At 38.1% G+C, this 16250-nt stretch overlaps 1 protein-coding gene across 1 annotated transcript; it reads right to left on the bottom strand.

Moving 5' to 3' along the window:
- Positions 1-238: 238 nt before the first annotated feature.
- SHISAL1 (shisa like 1) lies at positions 239-15994 on the bottom strand. Its single transcript, XM_041407197.1, has 4 exons — positions 15928-15994; positions 9821-10034; positions 2861-3178; positions 239-245 (listed from the first exon to the last, which is right to left on the bottom strand). Exons 1-4 carry the CDS (start codon positions 15992-15994, stop codon positions 239-241), a joined length of 606 nt encoding a protein of 201 aa, XP_041263131.1.
- Positions 15995-16250: the final 256 nt, after the last annotated feature.

Raw genomic sequence — 16250 nt, 5'->3', positions numbered from 1 at the left:
CATTTTTTTAATCCAGGAAGTTCTGAAAACTACTTTACAAGCTATAGGCTAATCCTGACATCCTTCTTGGGACGGTTCCTTACAATGTCATTTCTCTGCAGTACTCGAGGGATTTGCAAGAATCACTTTCCTATTATCATCATGTAGTGTCTTCTAGAATGGGCATATTTTTAGCTGTGCTCAGATGAATGTAGTACAGGAAGTTAACAACTTGAGCAATATCTGTCATCACAAAAACCTAAAAACTGGAAAATGTTTTTAATGGTATTTTAGTTTTTTTATGCCTGGGGATAAATCCATACCTGTCAGGATTCAAAGAGCTATTCTGCATTTTCAAAATGCTCATCTGTACACAGGAACTGTTCTTATGGTATGATATCACACACACACACACACACACATAGTGTGTTTGTGAGGTGCTAAAGAAAAATGCTTGTTTTCTCTGCAGACAGAAAATCTGGGATAAGTTTAGGACACATTAAAATGGCAACATAAACTGAAAAGTTGATTTTTTTAGACTGGAAACCTGGTGTGTTACCAAAGCAGGTGTCATAATCTAGAATAATGGAAATTCAGGTAGAAAATTTAAAACAGGTCTTTTAATAGACTCAGTGATTTTAAAAATGGGATGGAAATCACAAATCCAGTAAGTGTTCACTTCTTCAGTAATAGTATGGTTACATTTTGAGAAGACAGTGTCCTGAGGTCATTCATCAAATATGGACTGCAGAAGAAAATCAGACTCTGAAACTAAGCTTAATTTCTGTAGGGCAAAATTATCATACTTTCATCTATATAACCTGCAGATTATCTAACAGAGAAATAAATAGCCAGGCAACCCACTCCCCACTGTTTTAGCAATTGCTGTAGTACACAAATCTGTCATTTTCTGAGGGAGCTGTTTACTCAAAATCCTCTTTTGCATGCTAAACATCTTGCCTCTGATCACCAGTGCCTATTGCTATTTTTTCTGTATCCAGCTCAGACTGAATCATCTGTGCTCTTGGTTCAGAGGCTCCAAGTTCCAAAAGTTGCAGGTTACAAGAATGAAAATACAGAAGCTAGTGTAGTGTTTTACATGCTGAAATACAGGGGATAAATAGGGTTTTGATAAGGAAGCATCTATTTATTTCTTCCTCTTCCTTCCAAGCAAGGAAAGGACTAGGGGAAAAGAATAATTTTGTGGGAGCTGAGGGGAGCACTGGGGAAGAAATGAGTGTTACTGGAGTGGCTTATCAATGCTCATCTCCTGCCATCACAGGACAAGGAGCATATGGGATGTGCTCACCTGATCCTAACATACATGGCCTGCTTAACGCTTTGGGAAAAGTAAAGAAACAGAACAGGAGTCAGTCATGAGAGGTGACCAGGAATCAAGCCTTCAAGAATATTGAATGGTTTCAATTTATAATGTTAGAGCAAACTAATAGTACATAAATTTGCAGATGCCATAATTTTTGTACATTTACACACACATATTAAACCAGGATACCATTACTGTACTACAAATGTAGTTCTTAACATACATGGTAATTTTAACTGGAGAATGTAAAATCAATTTGCAAAAAAGCTGGAAGAATTAGAGCAAGGAAAAAGGAAAGAAGAAGTGAAAAGGAGAATGCTCACAACAAAGCACAAGCAATTTTCTCTCTTCAGTAGCAGCCTCAGACTCTTCTGTTTGGGCAAGCACTGCTGGAATGGTCCTTCAGTCAGATCTGCACTGGATACATCCAGTGCCAAGCAACCTCCTCTATCACTGAATTAACCATCACTTCTTTCCCTATTGCAACAAACCTTTAGCTCTATTTGCTCTCTATTTACACTTAAAATTAAGGAGCAAACAATGAAATAATAGGATTTACCATCCCATCTGCAACCCAGCGATACCCAAAGGTTTCAGACCGGCATCACTGCTGAGGCTTCATGGGCTCCACAGCTCCAGGAACTGCTGTCATCTTTTTCATCCTGCACATTCTTAGATCACTTTATTTTGCCAAAACTCAACAACTCAGCCTTCTGGAACTCTTCTAAAATACAGTGGTGACTCGGTACTCTCTCTGCATTCTTCCAAGTACTAATGCTTTCTTGGTAAGGAAAAAAGTCCCTGCCTTTCTTGACACCTTTTTCAGAGAAATGTTTTACTCAGCTCCGTCCCTTTGCTTTCATTTTCTTGCAAAACCAGTCCAAAATAATTCAACGTCATTTTGTCCTGTGGCTATGTTTAGTTTTTCTATTTATACTGCAAGTTCTGCTTGCTCCCATAGATCTGCCTCCCTTTTGGTCTGAGGAGTTTTGTTGGAGGTTTTGTCTTGGTTTCATAGCATTTAACCTTACAGTAGCCTACTTGTGTTACTTTGTCAAATGAGATCAAGCAAAGCTTTTTTGGCTGTGCATATGAAAAACTAACCTGGCTTTTATGTTGTTTCTGTGTTTCATGCCACAGATAGAGAGGATTTGTGACATCTCACATTGAAGCTATCCCAACGTCACTATTTATAGAATCTTTTAAAACAAGAGCAACAGATACACATAGCAATTAGTCTTTGAGACCAGATTAAAACTACTTTTATAGTTGATGCAGATTTGTAGTTTGTTTGCACGACACAGTAGTAAAACTGCTCAGCACTGAAAGATGGCAGCATCTGTTTCTCCAAGAAAAGGATTAAAAGATGACTTAATATATTTCAGAGTAAGATATTACTCCTAAGCAGTAATTCAATAAGACAGGTCATGATATAAATAATTATGTGCTAGAAGTGGTGCTGTTCAGCCTGAATTCACAGGCACTTCCAGACACAGGGGATTGTTCACACTTCAAAACAGCAAAAGAATTTATCTCAATATGGCTTAGCTTACTTACCAGGCAGATGTACTCTGAAAAGACACCAGGGGTGGGTTTAATGCATCTCCTTTTAAGGTGTGTACTGTCTGTGATGTTCGAGGCTGGAGCTGAGTTTGAGGCTGTGTCTCTGGCTGAGGCTGTGTCTGTCTTGGGTCCTGAGCAGGGTTAATCCATCGGCTCTGTCCCGGTGTCATCCACTTTCCATGGATTCCCCAGCGGGCCAGGTAAAATTTGCAAATATCATAGTTCATTGAAGAGTAATATAAAAGGTCCAGTATCAGTAAGATCACCACAAAAAAGCCATAGATCCACACTCCCAACAGTGCACTGTAGTTGCTGTGAAAGGAAGGGACAACAAAGAAAGTTATCTCTCAGTAGTGGTCACTGTGTTAGTTCATCAAGGTTGTTTGTTTCATTAATTATTTATTGATGGCTGAAACAAAATATTGTTCAAAAGCACATATCTTTAAAAATTAGCTATTTTTTTCAATATGAATACTGCTATAAGCATGGTTTTTAGAAACTAAAGTCACCTGTCTTACAAAAATTTTTGTCCTTCTCATCTGTCCGTAGGCTTTCCAGAGTGGCTGCTAAAGACCTCTTAATATGGCTGGTAATAAATTTTAGGTAGGAAGAACATTGGCAAAATCATGTTAGACAATGCACTTCACAGGAAGGAAAATATGTACAACATTGACATGTATATGTTGGTGTATTTATAATGTGTATATATAGATAAAGGCCATGGCAATTATATGGTGCAGAGAGTTGTAAAGCTGTGACAGATGACTCATGGTATTAAAAGAAAGGGGGGAGAAACAGGAGGAAAAATTGTAAGGGGTCAAAAATGTGGAGATCAAAAAGGGGAAGAAGTGCTAATGCCCTGCTGAAGATGAAGTATTATTAAAAGAAAAATGACTGTCAGGTGTAAATGCAGTTTGGATTGGAAACTGTGTGAGTGGGGAGAATGAGATCAGAACTGAGATGGAAAGAAATGTATAAAAATGAGATTGTTAGGTAGATAGCAAAAGAAAGGCTGATCTAGACCCATGAGCTCATGTGGAAGTACATGTACTGGAGACTGTAAAACCAAGAGGAAGCTGAAGGGATGTTAGTAAAAAATGTCATTAGGAAGGCAGTCTCAGAAAAATTATATCCAAGTCATAGGTGGGCAACCCACATCTGCATGGAGCTGAACTCAAAACTGAACACACAGTCAACCATGCTCTCCTTTCATAGGCAGTCAGAGAAACTTGGAGGAAATCATATTTTTTTTAAGACAATTATCAAAATGGAAATGTGGCAAGAAGAAAAAAAAGGATGAGAAAATATATTATATGTGCAAACCAGAAGGATATTTTGGTATTTTAAAAACATGTCCTCCAGCCTTTCTGGATCAAAAGATTTCAAGTCTCTGCTTTGAACTTTCATTTCTATTTAAACTATTGTATGATTCTTCCATTTTATACTTTTAAGAAAATCAGGATTTGAAACAAAAAATCAGAATTTTACTGTCTGTGTTGCTGTCTGTCAGCACTTCAAGAGACTCATTCTTCAGGGAATGATTTTTCCACTGCACAGCTATAAAGCCCTTAGATTAAATGAGGTTCCATTTTAAATATCTAAGTAACAAGAGGAAGGTCCAAGCTGTTAATGGCTCCCTTCCTGCATAACTTTAGGACTACACAAGCCTAGAGTTAAAATTAAAAAAAAAAAAAAAAAAGAAAAAAAAAATCAGAACATTTCCAGAAGGATTAGAAGTAGGTAAAGTTTAATGTTCTGAAAACCCTTAACTTAGCAGAGGCAAAGACTCTGCTAAAGACTTACACATGCAAGACTAACAGAGGATAGATCTTAGTAATGCAGTAAAATCTGCAGTTCAGGCCCTTGAAAGTAAAACAGGATCTGGTTAATCCAGGCTTCTCAGCAGTGCTGTTCTTGACTTCCGGTAGATTTAGTCCTATTGAGGTAAATTCTTCTATTTTCTGTTAACATAAATAAAAGGCAAGCAAAAGCTGAAAAAGTCAGGAAGAAATGCACTTGGACAAATCCCATTCTTGCTCTTCATTATTGCCAATAGGATCCATTTTGCATACAGATGAGCTGCATTTGACCCACAATCAGAACATATTTGTTTTGGCAACAAGTTGAGATGCAAAAACATTCTTTCTAGTTAACTCAAAAATTTTTTTTGTATTTTAGGTACTTAATTTCATCCACCAAAATTTTGACTAGTGAAAATTAGAGCTATTTTGAGTGTTTCCAATTTAAAGCAGCACTTTGATAATCATGCCAATATGTAAGCTATTCATGTGCTCCTCCTAAAAAAATCTGTTTCTCACAAGTACAAAAAATGAAAGACTGCTTTATATTAATTAACATACAATGGGAAAACAGCACTATCAAAAGGGCCTTGTGAAAAATCACAAGTAAAAATAGTAAGTAGCATGTTTAGTATGCAGAAGGATATTCCATACATTGATATCTTCTGTTTCTCCAGCTATTAAGGTGGTAGAAAATGGTAATTTTTCTGATGGCTACTAATAAAAATTAAAACTGCCCTGCATATCAAGAAGATGTCCTCATTAGAAAATAAATAATTTTATTTACACTAAATTACAGTAAGGCCAGAAACATAGAAAAGAACTCAGAATCCAAGAACTTCTAGGACTTGCTCTCATTTTTCTGGCCTGAATGAATTAATTGCCAGTTTATTCTTGCAATCTGGTTTTCCTGTTCTTTTGGGCAGAAGTTTAATTTTTACTAAAACTGAAGTGTGGACAGATTCTAAATTTGCTGAGATTCAAATTATAGGGTTTGTTCCATTACAGAGTGTATCAAGTTGCATCCGTCTCATTCATTCACTTTTTGAGACAGATAACAAGCTGGTTATGACTAGCCTATATCTTTTTAGTAGATTTTCTTTTCTTTTCTTCTAGTAGTGCAGCACATGAACAAAAAATAATGCATTTGTGAATTCAGTTTTGAAAAAAACAACAAATCTGAAAAATTGCAGGCTGAATTATACAGCTGCAGGATTTAAATGTGGGCAGATGGTCATGGAAATAGTTCTGTTCTACTTAAAAGGGGCCGTTCCTAGGAAATGCAAGATTGCAGCCTTGGTGTAAGGAAACCAGTGCAGCTTTTGCTTCTATGCTTTAAATGAGATTTCCCTCCCCATTTTTCTTTTATAATTATCTCCAGGCCTTTGTCCAGTCCTGGGTTTTCCTGAGGAATCTGTTCCTGCTGTACCTGAGAGGTCTTCCCTGCCAAATTACATATTTTTGCAACAGCTGGTTGTGGCATTGATGATTTTTTTTTCCTTTCTTGTAAATATGACTGAGTGCTACTTAAGCAAATACCATTTCTGCAGGGGACACTCAGTACTTGGAGAAAGATGGTGCTATTCTGTTCTCACACTGCTTTGGGTGCCAGTGTTGGAATGAGGTGTGCAAAAGCCATTCCACTCAGACAAACCAGACTAAGAGATAATCAAAACCATGGATACACTACAGACTGCCAGACCATTGCTCCAGTAGCAGATTAAGGACCCCTGTCATAGCAGTGCTACTGATAATCCACCAAAATGGGCAGAACAGAAAAACCTGACTATGAAAACTGGACAAACTAGGTTCAAATGAATACTATTTTTAAGAATAGCTAAACAATTTCTTAGATGGTTCTAAGGGAAAACACTTTGGATTACAGAGCTTTTCCTGTCTGTTGGACATAATTTTTATTTCTATATTTAATATCAAATGAATTATTCATATTCAAAAACATAATAGATTAATTTGCATGATTGCAAAGATACAATACTCCCATATTTTCCTCTTATAAAAAAAAAACATATAAATATTGTGTTACAGTAATGGAAAAACGTAAACTGAAGTGGCTATAGTTGCATTGTGGGACTGGTGAAGACAAATGTGCCCTTTGAGCTGTGCCATATCAAAGAAGTCACAAGTCATTTCATTAACTTTTTCCCTCAACTGTATTATAAAACAAAAAATTTGTTTTGGTAATCACAAGAATGGCTAAGGGGAAAAATAAACAAAATAATATAATTGAAATAAACCAAGCAATAATGTTGAATCACTCTTCCCTGAAAACTATAATCCTTTTTTTTTTAAGTTCATTGCTTTTCCCATATCTTAAATTATTCTCCCTTGCCACAGTACAATAGGTTTCATCAGATTTTTTTTCAGTGGTGTGTGAAATTAGATCTAAACAAAGAGCTGACTTTGTCACTGTAAACTGAAGCCTGGAAGCATTCGAAACCAAATTATTGTGAACGATAGATAAAGTCAGAGTATTACTTAAGAAGCTTTTTGCAATGTTTTTAATGTAGGCACACACAGTTCTCTTCTTTCTGCTCCTTCTAAAAATACCAGGGAGTTTTCTACCAATATCACTCAGCTCAGGGTGAGGAGATCTTTCCTGTCTGTCTTACTCCAAGGGTGGAGTTTTACGTAGGAAGCATCATCTCTTCATTTTCCTGCTCCTGACAGATTTATCAGAAATGATGTTTGAGGAACAAGGCAACACCAATTCCGGCACTTCTCTACACTACAACTCCAGAGGCTTTTTACTAGGATGTATCCACTAGGATGTCACATACCTTCGCAAAAGTTCATGCACATCTGATGCCCCTAGGAAGTCCTGGATTGGATGGTAAATATTCTGCAGGTAGTTCTCAACCACAAATCTTATCAACAAAAACTACGCAGGTACCTCTTTCTCCATCACAATTGAACAAGGTGACTTTTAAAAAATAGCTTTACATGAAAACTAATATAATACTTTTTGCTCTTAATATTTTTATCAAAGTGAATGCTGTAGTTCACAGAATACCAAACTCACATTTTTTTCCAAACTGCTTGCATACACAACAGCCCTGTGATGTGAAGACCCCTGGATTTATTTCTCCAGGGGTGTGTGCACGTGTGCAGATGTGAGTGGGCAAACACCGCTGGAGGCAGAGAAATGCTCTGTGTCCCAGGGCATCTTTTGCAATCAGCCTGGACCTGTTCCTCTGCCTTGGAAAGGCTGATTGCCCTCTACATTCCAGGTTGCTGGTGAAAGGAAGGGCAGAAGAGCCTTAGCTGAGTAACTTCTGGCCATGACTACACAGAGAAGCTGCTGAGACACTGGGAAAAGCCTGAAGCATTGGCTTAGTACTTGTCAGAACTGCCTTTGATGGTAACATCCTGACCTCTGAGAGACAGGGTGATCAGCAGTACTGATGCAGGGTTTACAGAACAGCACAGCAAGAAATAAAACAAATTTGCTGTGTACAGGACAAAGACCTGGAAAAGCCTGGGGGCAACCGCCTCACGAGCCCATTCTTGAGGCTCATTTTACCACTCTAAGTGTGCAGTAGATTCTGGTTCTGTCTGTGACTACCTTCAGAGCCCTTCTGTTCTGAGAGTCCTGTGAGGACCCCTCTGACATCCAGGGCTGAGGGAGCAGGGCCACCCCAGTACACAAAGGGGCAGCACATCCTCTTTTTTTAGCATGTGTAGAGCACACACTATATGGGAGCACTGGGGCTATAAACTCCACCTGGTTGCCTGGGACTATTTATGTTTCTAGATTTGGGGAGCTCCAGGCAGAAGTTGCTGGATTGTCTGGGCTGCACAAAAGATGGAGAAAGTGGATGGTCTTTAACAGGCTTGGTACTACAGTATCTTCCCAGTGTTCTGTGTGATCTGTTTTCATGATCCCAGAAGCACTACAAAGCCAAGGCAAGAAAATTTCACCTGAAGGATGTAACTGCACATAAAGTAACACAACAGTATAGATCCACATTGATTTAAAGATATCTTATATGGGTAGAGTCTATTTTTGTCTGTCTTTGCAGGTGATTGACACGTTAACAACCAGTAAATTTAGAGAATGCAACTTCTACGTCTATGCAAGACTGAAATTTGTCTGGGCAGGTCTGTGTGAGGAGTGGGTGTTAAGGAAGGGAATGCTTTGCTGGCTCCTCAAGCAGAGCACAGCTGCACACAGTAAGTTAGACCAGCCAGCAACTGTATTCCAGCACCATCATCTCCTAACCGCCCTGCACCTGCTCCCATTGGGGTGACTACAACACACCAATTGACTGGCACCACAGAAAACACCAAAATCCTCTTGTAAACAGCAATCCATACACTGTGATTCCACTTGTCTTTAATCTGCCCCTTTCTTGTCCTGCAGGGGCTGAATACCAGAATAAAATGGCAGGGAAAGCAGATTGATCAGAATTCGATCTTGGGGATTACACCAAGGGAAATCACAGGAGATCAGTATGGCCAGAATGTCAATACTAAACAGGAAACTGACCACAAGGGAATATTATGTTCCTATAAATAGGTATTCAGTAACAAAGATCTATTTGCTACTTCCTACTTCTTTATAAATAAAAAAACTTACTGACATTTATTCTGGGGGACAGCCCTCAGCAGAACATGGAAGTATCCCAGGTAAGAGGCAAGGAGACCATACAATGTTGGTATAAAAGCAAATACATTCTGTTCCCCAAGGCTAGTGATTTGTTACAAGAGATTAAGATTCAAAAACATCAGGGATTCCAAATAGGGCATTTGGGTTGATATGGAAAATGTCAACTCACTTCCTCTCTCACCTGTGAACAGCTTTGGGGTTTATTTTTACTGATGCACATTTAAACATAGTTTGGATCAAATTAGGGTCAGGGAAAAGACTTTTCTAACTTTTATATGTAACTTTTTATTTGTCACATTTATATGCAACTTTTACTCTCCTTGCAATGTTTATAGCCCCTGTCAAAGAAAAGAAAGCAAAGCTGAAATATTCTTTCTTTTAGGAGCTCTGCAACAACAAAATCCCTTTTAGTAATGGATTTCTGTACATGTAATTATTCTAATTACTTCCATCATTAAGTGCACCTCAGACTCTGTTATTAGACCAGGAACAGTTTGGTGAAAAGTACTTTAAAACTCATTTACTTACTTATGCATATATCCATCTGCATTCCCTGTTAAGTTCATCTGCATAACAGTCTGAAATTCTGTCTCATTGCAGCAATATTTAAACACTGTATTGTTATGGTGACAGCAAAAGATGTAAGATTTATTGTCAGAAAGACGGGGGCAGTGAAAACCAAAGTGGTAGCGACCTTTGTAGTCCGTGTATGGTTCGCAGACCCGAAAATGCGCGGACAACACTGGAAAACAAAAACAACATTGGCTTTGTCAGTCACTTCTGTTATCTGCATCTTATCAACTCTCATTTTTCAAGGCTAAACAACTGTTGGTTAATTCTGAAAAACGTCAGTAGTTCAGAACTTTCAATGTTTTAACATTTAGTACTTAAAGGTAACAATGTTCAGACTTCTGTTGTATTTTGAGTTTTGTTGCTTCTATGTTTCTGATTACAATTGTTTGTTTTAAGGGAAGGGAGTAATGCCCTCCATGTTAAGAGACACAAAATTATTTAGAGAAATTTTTTCATACTACTGTTCTAGTTATAGGGATATCCATAACACCCAACAATGTTCATGCTTGATTCTCCAGGGACGACTTAATAAAAACAAAAAGTCTGTGTAGAAACTGCAATGAAAGTTTGATGGCACTTGGTTTACTGTTTCTGATTTCTTTTCTTCTTCTCTAAAGGTCAATCTTTGATAATGAATAGTCTATCAGAAACAGTCATTACAAACACTATAAGAAATCCGAGCAACTTTGAATTTGCAAATAGACAGAACTAATAAAATACAGGTGTTCCTGGGAGTTCTTACATTTCTCCTTTAACAAGTTCTCATGTAAAGTGTTTATTACAGCTTTGAGAACATTTTTCTTTTTTGCAGTTCTGTGTCACACTGATTTCACCATCACTTTTACTGGGGGAAAAAAGAAGCTGTCCACTGATAGCCTCTTCTCATCTTAGTTTCCCTGAGTTTCTGAGTTTTTCGATTGTGCAGGGGGCAGGGTAGAGATTCCTTCCAAAATGGTCATAAGCAACCATATGCAGCTTCCTGAAAGACTTTTAGGAGTCAATGTTTGGTTCCACATTCACAGTTTGTATTATGGTAGGTCTTACACCATCATTTAAGAGTACGTGTACCCCACAGACACCTCAAAGGGCTTAACCTCTTACGAGTGTGAAATGTGGAAGCCAAGTCTGCATCCTCTTAGCAGTGAAATGTTTGGTACTTTGGAGAACTGAGGCTCAGCAATACTGTGGGCAGCTGCAGTTCATAAAGTTACATCAATTAATAAATTATGTATTCACTTTGGACTGACAGAATTAACTCATGTAATTTGGTGCATAAGTTTTCTGCAGTTTACCAGTACAAGAGGTTACACATAATGACTTGCATGGACTTAGCTGAACTGCACTGTACCCCTCTGCACAGAGCCCCTCTTGATCTACAATTGCATCTGTGCACCTTACCTGTCTAATTCTCTTTTTTTTAACTTTGATTTTAAAAAAAATCCTATTCCTAACACTTTGGTTTGTCAACTTTATAAAATATATTAATTTCAAGACAAATTTTAAGGATTGTGACAGTGGAGATCACTTTATTTGTGTGTAAGACAGAGGAAGTCTAGAACAAAAAGCAGAGTACTAGGCTGATGACAAGATAATCTTGTACTGCGGTCAGAGTCAAGAAAGCTCACTCCAAATATTTATGTATGCACACATATACCTGGCATCATTACTTGCATGAAAGAAGAAATTATATTTGTAGATTAATTCAATGAGGAGCTGAAAGTGCTGGAAGAAAGTAATTTCTAAATGAATACAGATATTGACAAAACTAATTACCTACCTGTTCTTGCCCTATCTGGGAAACAAATATGTGTTCCAACTGTGAGGATGCTATCATCAGTAAAAGAAACTTTCTTTAGACTTAAGTTTTCAACACCCTCTGTAACTCTTGTAACAAATCTGCATGTTCAAATTCTGTCATAAAATCCACACAGCATGTAATTGCACGGGAATGGGTTTGTTTGAACAAGTACTTTGTTGCACACTTGTCCTTAATTAACGTTAGCAGTAATAAAAGTGTGCCAGGATAGATTATGTTGTGAAAAACCTCAGTGTTTGCAGCTGGAAGGGACCTCTGGAGGCCATCTCATGCAAATCCTCTGCTCGGGCAGGGCCACCCTGGTACCCAGAACCGCTTCCAAATGGCTTTTGAGTATCGCCAAGGATGGAGACTCCACATCCTCCACAAGCAACCTGTGGCATTGATCAGTTCCCCTCACAGAGAAAAAGCATTTATTGACACTCGGAGGGAGCCTCTGGTTGCAGTTTGTGCCCATGTCCTCTGGTCCTGTCCCTACCACTCAGAGGTTAAGCCTGCTTGTCACTGCCAAGTGTTTGGTTTAACTGCACATCTGGAAGTGTCTCCTGATCCCTACATGGCTCCTTTGCATGTTTTAAAAAGAAAAGGATCCCCAAACTTCTCTGAGAATGAAAACTGAGGAAAGCATGATTACAGAAGGAAGGGAGAAATAAGAGAACATCAGGTCCTCGGAGGAGGGATGTCTTCAATAAAACATTCCTAAGCAAATCCTTAAATAGCAAAATGTGTCCGTGATTAAATAAAGGCATGATGTGATGACTGAATGCCATTCTGAGCTGGGCAGTCAGTGTGGGGTGGGTTACCCCTACTGGGCAGCTGAACACCACACAGCTGCTTGCTCGCTTCCCCCTCTCAGTGGGATAGGCCAGGGAATCAGGAAGCAAAGAGAAAACTCATGGCTTGAGATAAACACTGTATACAACACAACACCATCAACAACAAAAAACAAAGCACAAGTGATGCTAAAGTAATCACTCACTACCAGCAGATGTCCAGCCAGTCCCTGAGCAATTTTTGAGTAAAGTCCCACCCCAATTTCATTGCTGAGCATCCATCCTGTGGAATGGAAATGACCTTGGCCAGTCTAGGTCAGCAGTGCCAGCCTGTCACCAGCCACAACAGCTCTGTGATACCAGCACTGCTTTGGTCACCAGCCTAAAACACAGCCTTGACCCCACCCCAGCCAGACCTAGCACACAGAGAAAACACTTCCTCAGTTTATTGTAATCTCTGCAATTCCAGTTGCTGTCTTTGCTTCTCTGTGGATCAGAGAGACAATAAACAAAGTGGGATTTATTTTCTTCCAAGTTTTTTTTTCTGAAAATCACTTAAATCCCCAGGTTTAAAGGACCTTCTTTCTATGGAAATACTTCAGATATTATTGCATTGTACCTGTAAAGGCCTTAAGTTGTCTGTTGCAAAGGTGCAGCTGTGTCTGGAGTCATGAGTGCAAATTCTCAGGCTATTTTTGAAAACAGTTACTGAACAGTTGCCACAGATGATCCTCTCTCTTTCCAACTGATTTCAAGAGAATAGTCTGTCATGCTTCATCATGACAAGACTTACCTACTTTACCTTAAAAAATAAACAGCCAGCACATGTCAAACTGTTACTTCTCTATCTGGTCACAGCTAGAGATCTGCCTAATGTACATTTCTAATTTAGATACTATATTTTTAAAACCTCAAGACTCTCTGGATGGCTGGTGTTTATCAGCTTTCCATATGGAACCACAGAAATATTCATATGCATGCATTTTACCACATGTTAACTTGCTGTGTGGATGTTCATTTCCTACTTCAAAGAAAAAATACTGTAATGTGCAAATAAGCTGATGATTTTTGCTTGTTAATATAAGCCTTGCTATCAGCACTGATCTTGTAAATGTATTTCAATCATATAAATGAAAAGGTTTAGATTTGCAAACCCAATCTAAGAGCTAGTGGTCCGGAAGTCATCCTTCCAGCATGACTGCATGGTGCTCCTCCCTTTATTATACATTCCTGGTGTGCCCAGTAAAACCAGTGAGTGTTCACCACCCCTAAAACATCACTGTGATCTTGCTAGCACTGAAATAAAATACCTCAGGTTTCAGTATTTTCAACCCAGAAACTGATTACTGAGATTGTTAATCTTAGCATACCAAAGACTTGGAAGTAAAGCAGTATCTTACAGATGGAAGTCTGTAAATCTAGGGCACTCAAAGGGAATCTTGCCATTAGATTTTCATTTCAGCTCAGGTTAAAAATGAGGTTTATATTCCAGTGAGAGTAGCATAATTTCTCCCCCACACCCCCTATTATTCACTGCATAAAGCCAGTAGTTTTCCTTTATGGAAACTGATCTGTCTTGGACAAAAAATAAATTACATTTATTTCTGGCTGAAAAATAATAATAAATTTCTTCCTGTAAAATGTGTTGTGAGTTACTAATGACCTAAACCCCTTCCTACAGATGGCAGTGGCAAAATTCCACAAGGCAGGAGCAGTTTGAATGTCATGAAAGACTCGTGATGATTTCAAATTAAGCCTGGACTCTACATGCTAATATATAGGACATGAGATAATAAAACACCAATAAGCCGAGGAGGAACAAAATGAAAAGAAACACATTTACAAAGCCAATAATTATGAAGGATAATAGATAGATTATGTAAGAAATAAAAGCTGTGTGCAATTAGTTTCAAATAAAAACATTGCACTTCATAGGCAGTACTTTTAAGAGAGGGGGAAAAAAAAATGTCTGGGTTTGAGGGAATGATGGTTTGATGGAATACACCAGTGGCTGAATACAGCTATTTGCATACACAATGTCCCACTCAACTTCAACACAGGAATTTGTATCAACTTGAGGAAATGAGTTGGAGGAGTGGCATCTCAGGACAGCTCTAGTAGAAATCCCCTATGAAGAATGGCAAAGGTATAAAAAACTTAAAAATTGACAGAAGAGCCTGGTGCAGCTGCAACAATTTTGTGATGTTTGATCCCTGTTTGATCACTTCATTGTAGACTTCTTGACAACCAAGTTCATTGCTACACCAGAGGAGTAGATTTTTTTTTCATTTCTTTAGTAGAGGAAGACAAAGAAGCAGCTCCAGCCCCTGTGCCTGATTCCAGTCCATCACAGGAATAGGACAGTTCCACAACTAGGAAGTTCCATACATGGGGATTCCCGGGGAAGGGCTCTAAAGGAAAATGGTGATTTAACACGAGCAGAAGAGTTGTCTAATTGATAACACTACAACATTGTTAGCAAAAGGGCTGTGCCAGAGCTAAATAATGAACTATCATTAGCAATAATCAACTTGAGCACTGCAAACAAGCAATGAGACTGTGGGCAACAAAACACATGCTTGAAGTGACTGGCAAAGATATGAGTATTAATATTTTATGAGTGTTAAAGACACAGACTCAGTGGTAACAATTTTGACTGGAGGACAAGGATACTTTAAGAAACATGGCGCCTGGTAAAATTTTAACTCTGGTGACTGGGGATATGATGTACTACAAGAGAATAAGAAGCAGTGGTAGAAAAAAAAGGTCTTTTTGTATTAAAAACTGCCTCAAGACTGAAGGACAAAAGATACTGAAAAACATGTAAGATCAAATCTATTTGGACTGACAGCCTTTTAAAATTTTATTTTAAATATTCACTCATGATTATAAAAAACCCCTAATGCCATAAATTACTTCTGATGAACAAATGCAAACAATAATCAGAGCCCTCCACATCAGAAGAAACATCTCTGGTCCAGTTAATTCTTTAGATTCAGGAAAATTACACAGCTTCCAAGTTCAATCCTTCAGGTGCTGTACATTCTCTGGTGTGCACACAGAAAAACACACACCTGGAACCTGACTAGCTGTTTCCAGAGAATAGTTATTTAGCAAAATGGATGTGTTTTATGGTGGAATAGAAATTACTCTTTTCTTTCAGGTGAGCTGAAAAAATAGCATATCCAAAGAAATAAAGCTACTCTTTCAACTTTCCAGTCTGCTTTGTTCTTAAAGTGAATTTTCAATTCCATTTCACATTCCAGTTTCCAGTTCTTAAATACAAAGAGGCTTCATTTATATTGGACTTAGATGATCTTGAAGGTCCCTTCCAGCCTTAACCATTCTATGATTCTATGACTTATTTATTAGGCAATTAAAAATCATTTAGACTTGTTTATTTTGTAGGAACTCAGTATTAAATTGTGATTATTTTTTTGCTGTGGCACACATCAGTAAAAGATAAAAGTTACCTTCTGACAAGAGTAATGAGAGCAGAACCATCAGCACATTCAAGGACTGTTGACCACAACTTGTCATCGTTGGCTTTCATTGGTCCATTAGAGAATTACCTGTTGGACAAGATGCAACATCATGATTAAATGTCTATTTCATCTCCATTAATTTTTCCAATTTCACTTCCCCAAAAAGCTTTGGTAAAATGAGATGGCTTCGTACAGTAGGGGAAAAAAAATCAATTATTTTTCTGGAAATTTTTCCCCCACTTTTTTAAAGGGAAATTCTCCTTTCTATGATTAAAATTCTTTTCTCATTTCACCATGGAGATATACAGCTG

This window comes from Onychostruthus taczanowskii, unplaced genomic scaffold (genome assembly GCF_017590055.1).
Source record: "Onychostruthus taczanowskii isolate IOZ18803 unplaced genomic scaffold, ASM1759005v1 scaffold259, whole genome shotgun sequence".
Classification (NCBI taxonomy): Eukaryota; Metazoa; Chordata; class Aves; order Passeriformes; family Passeridae; genus Onychostruthus; species Onychostruthus taczanowskii.
The sequence above is the reverse complement of the archived record's forward strand: the minus strand, read 5'-3'. Positions and strand labels throughout refer to the sequence as shown.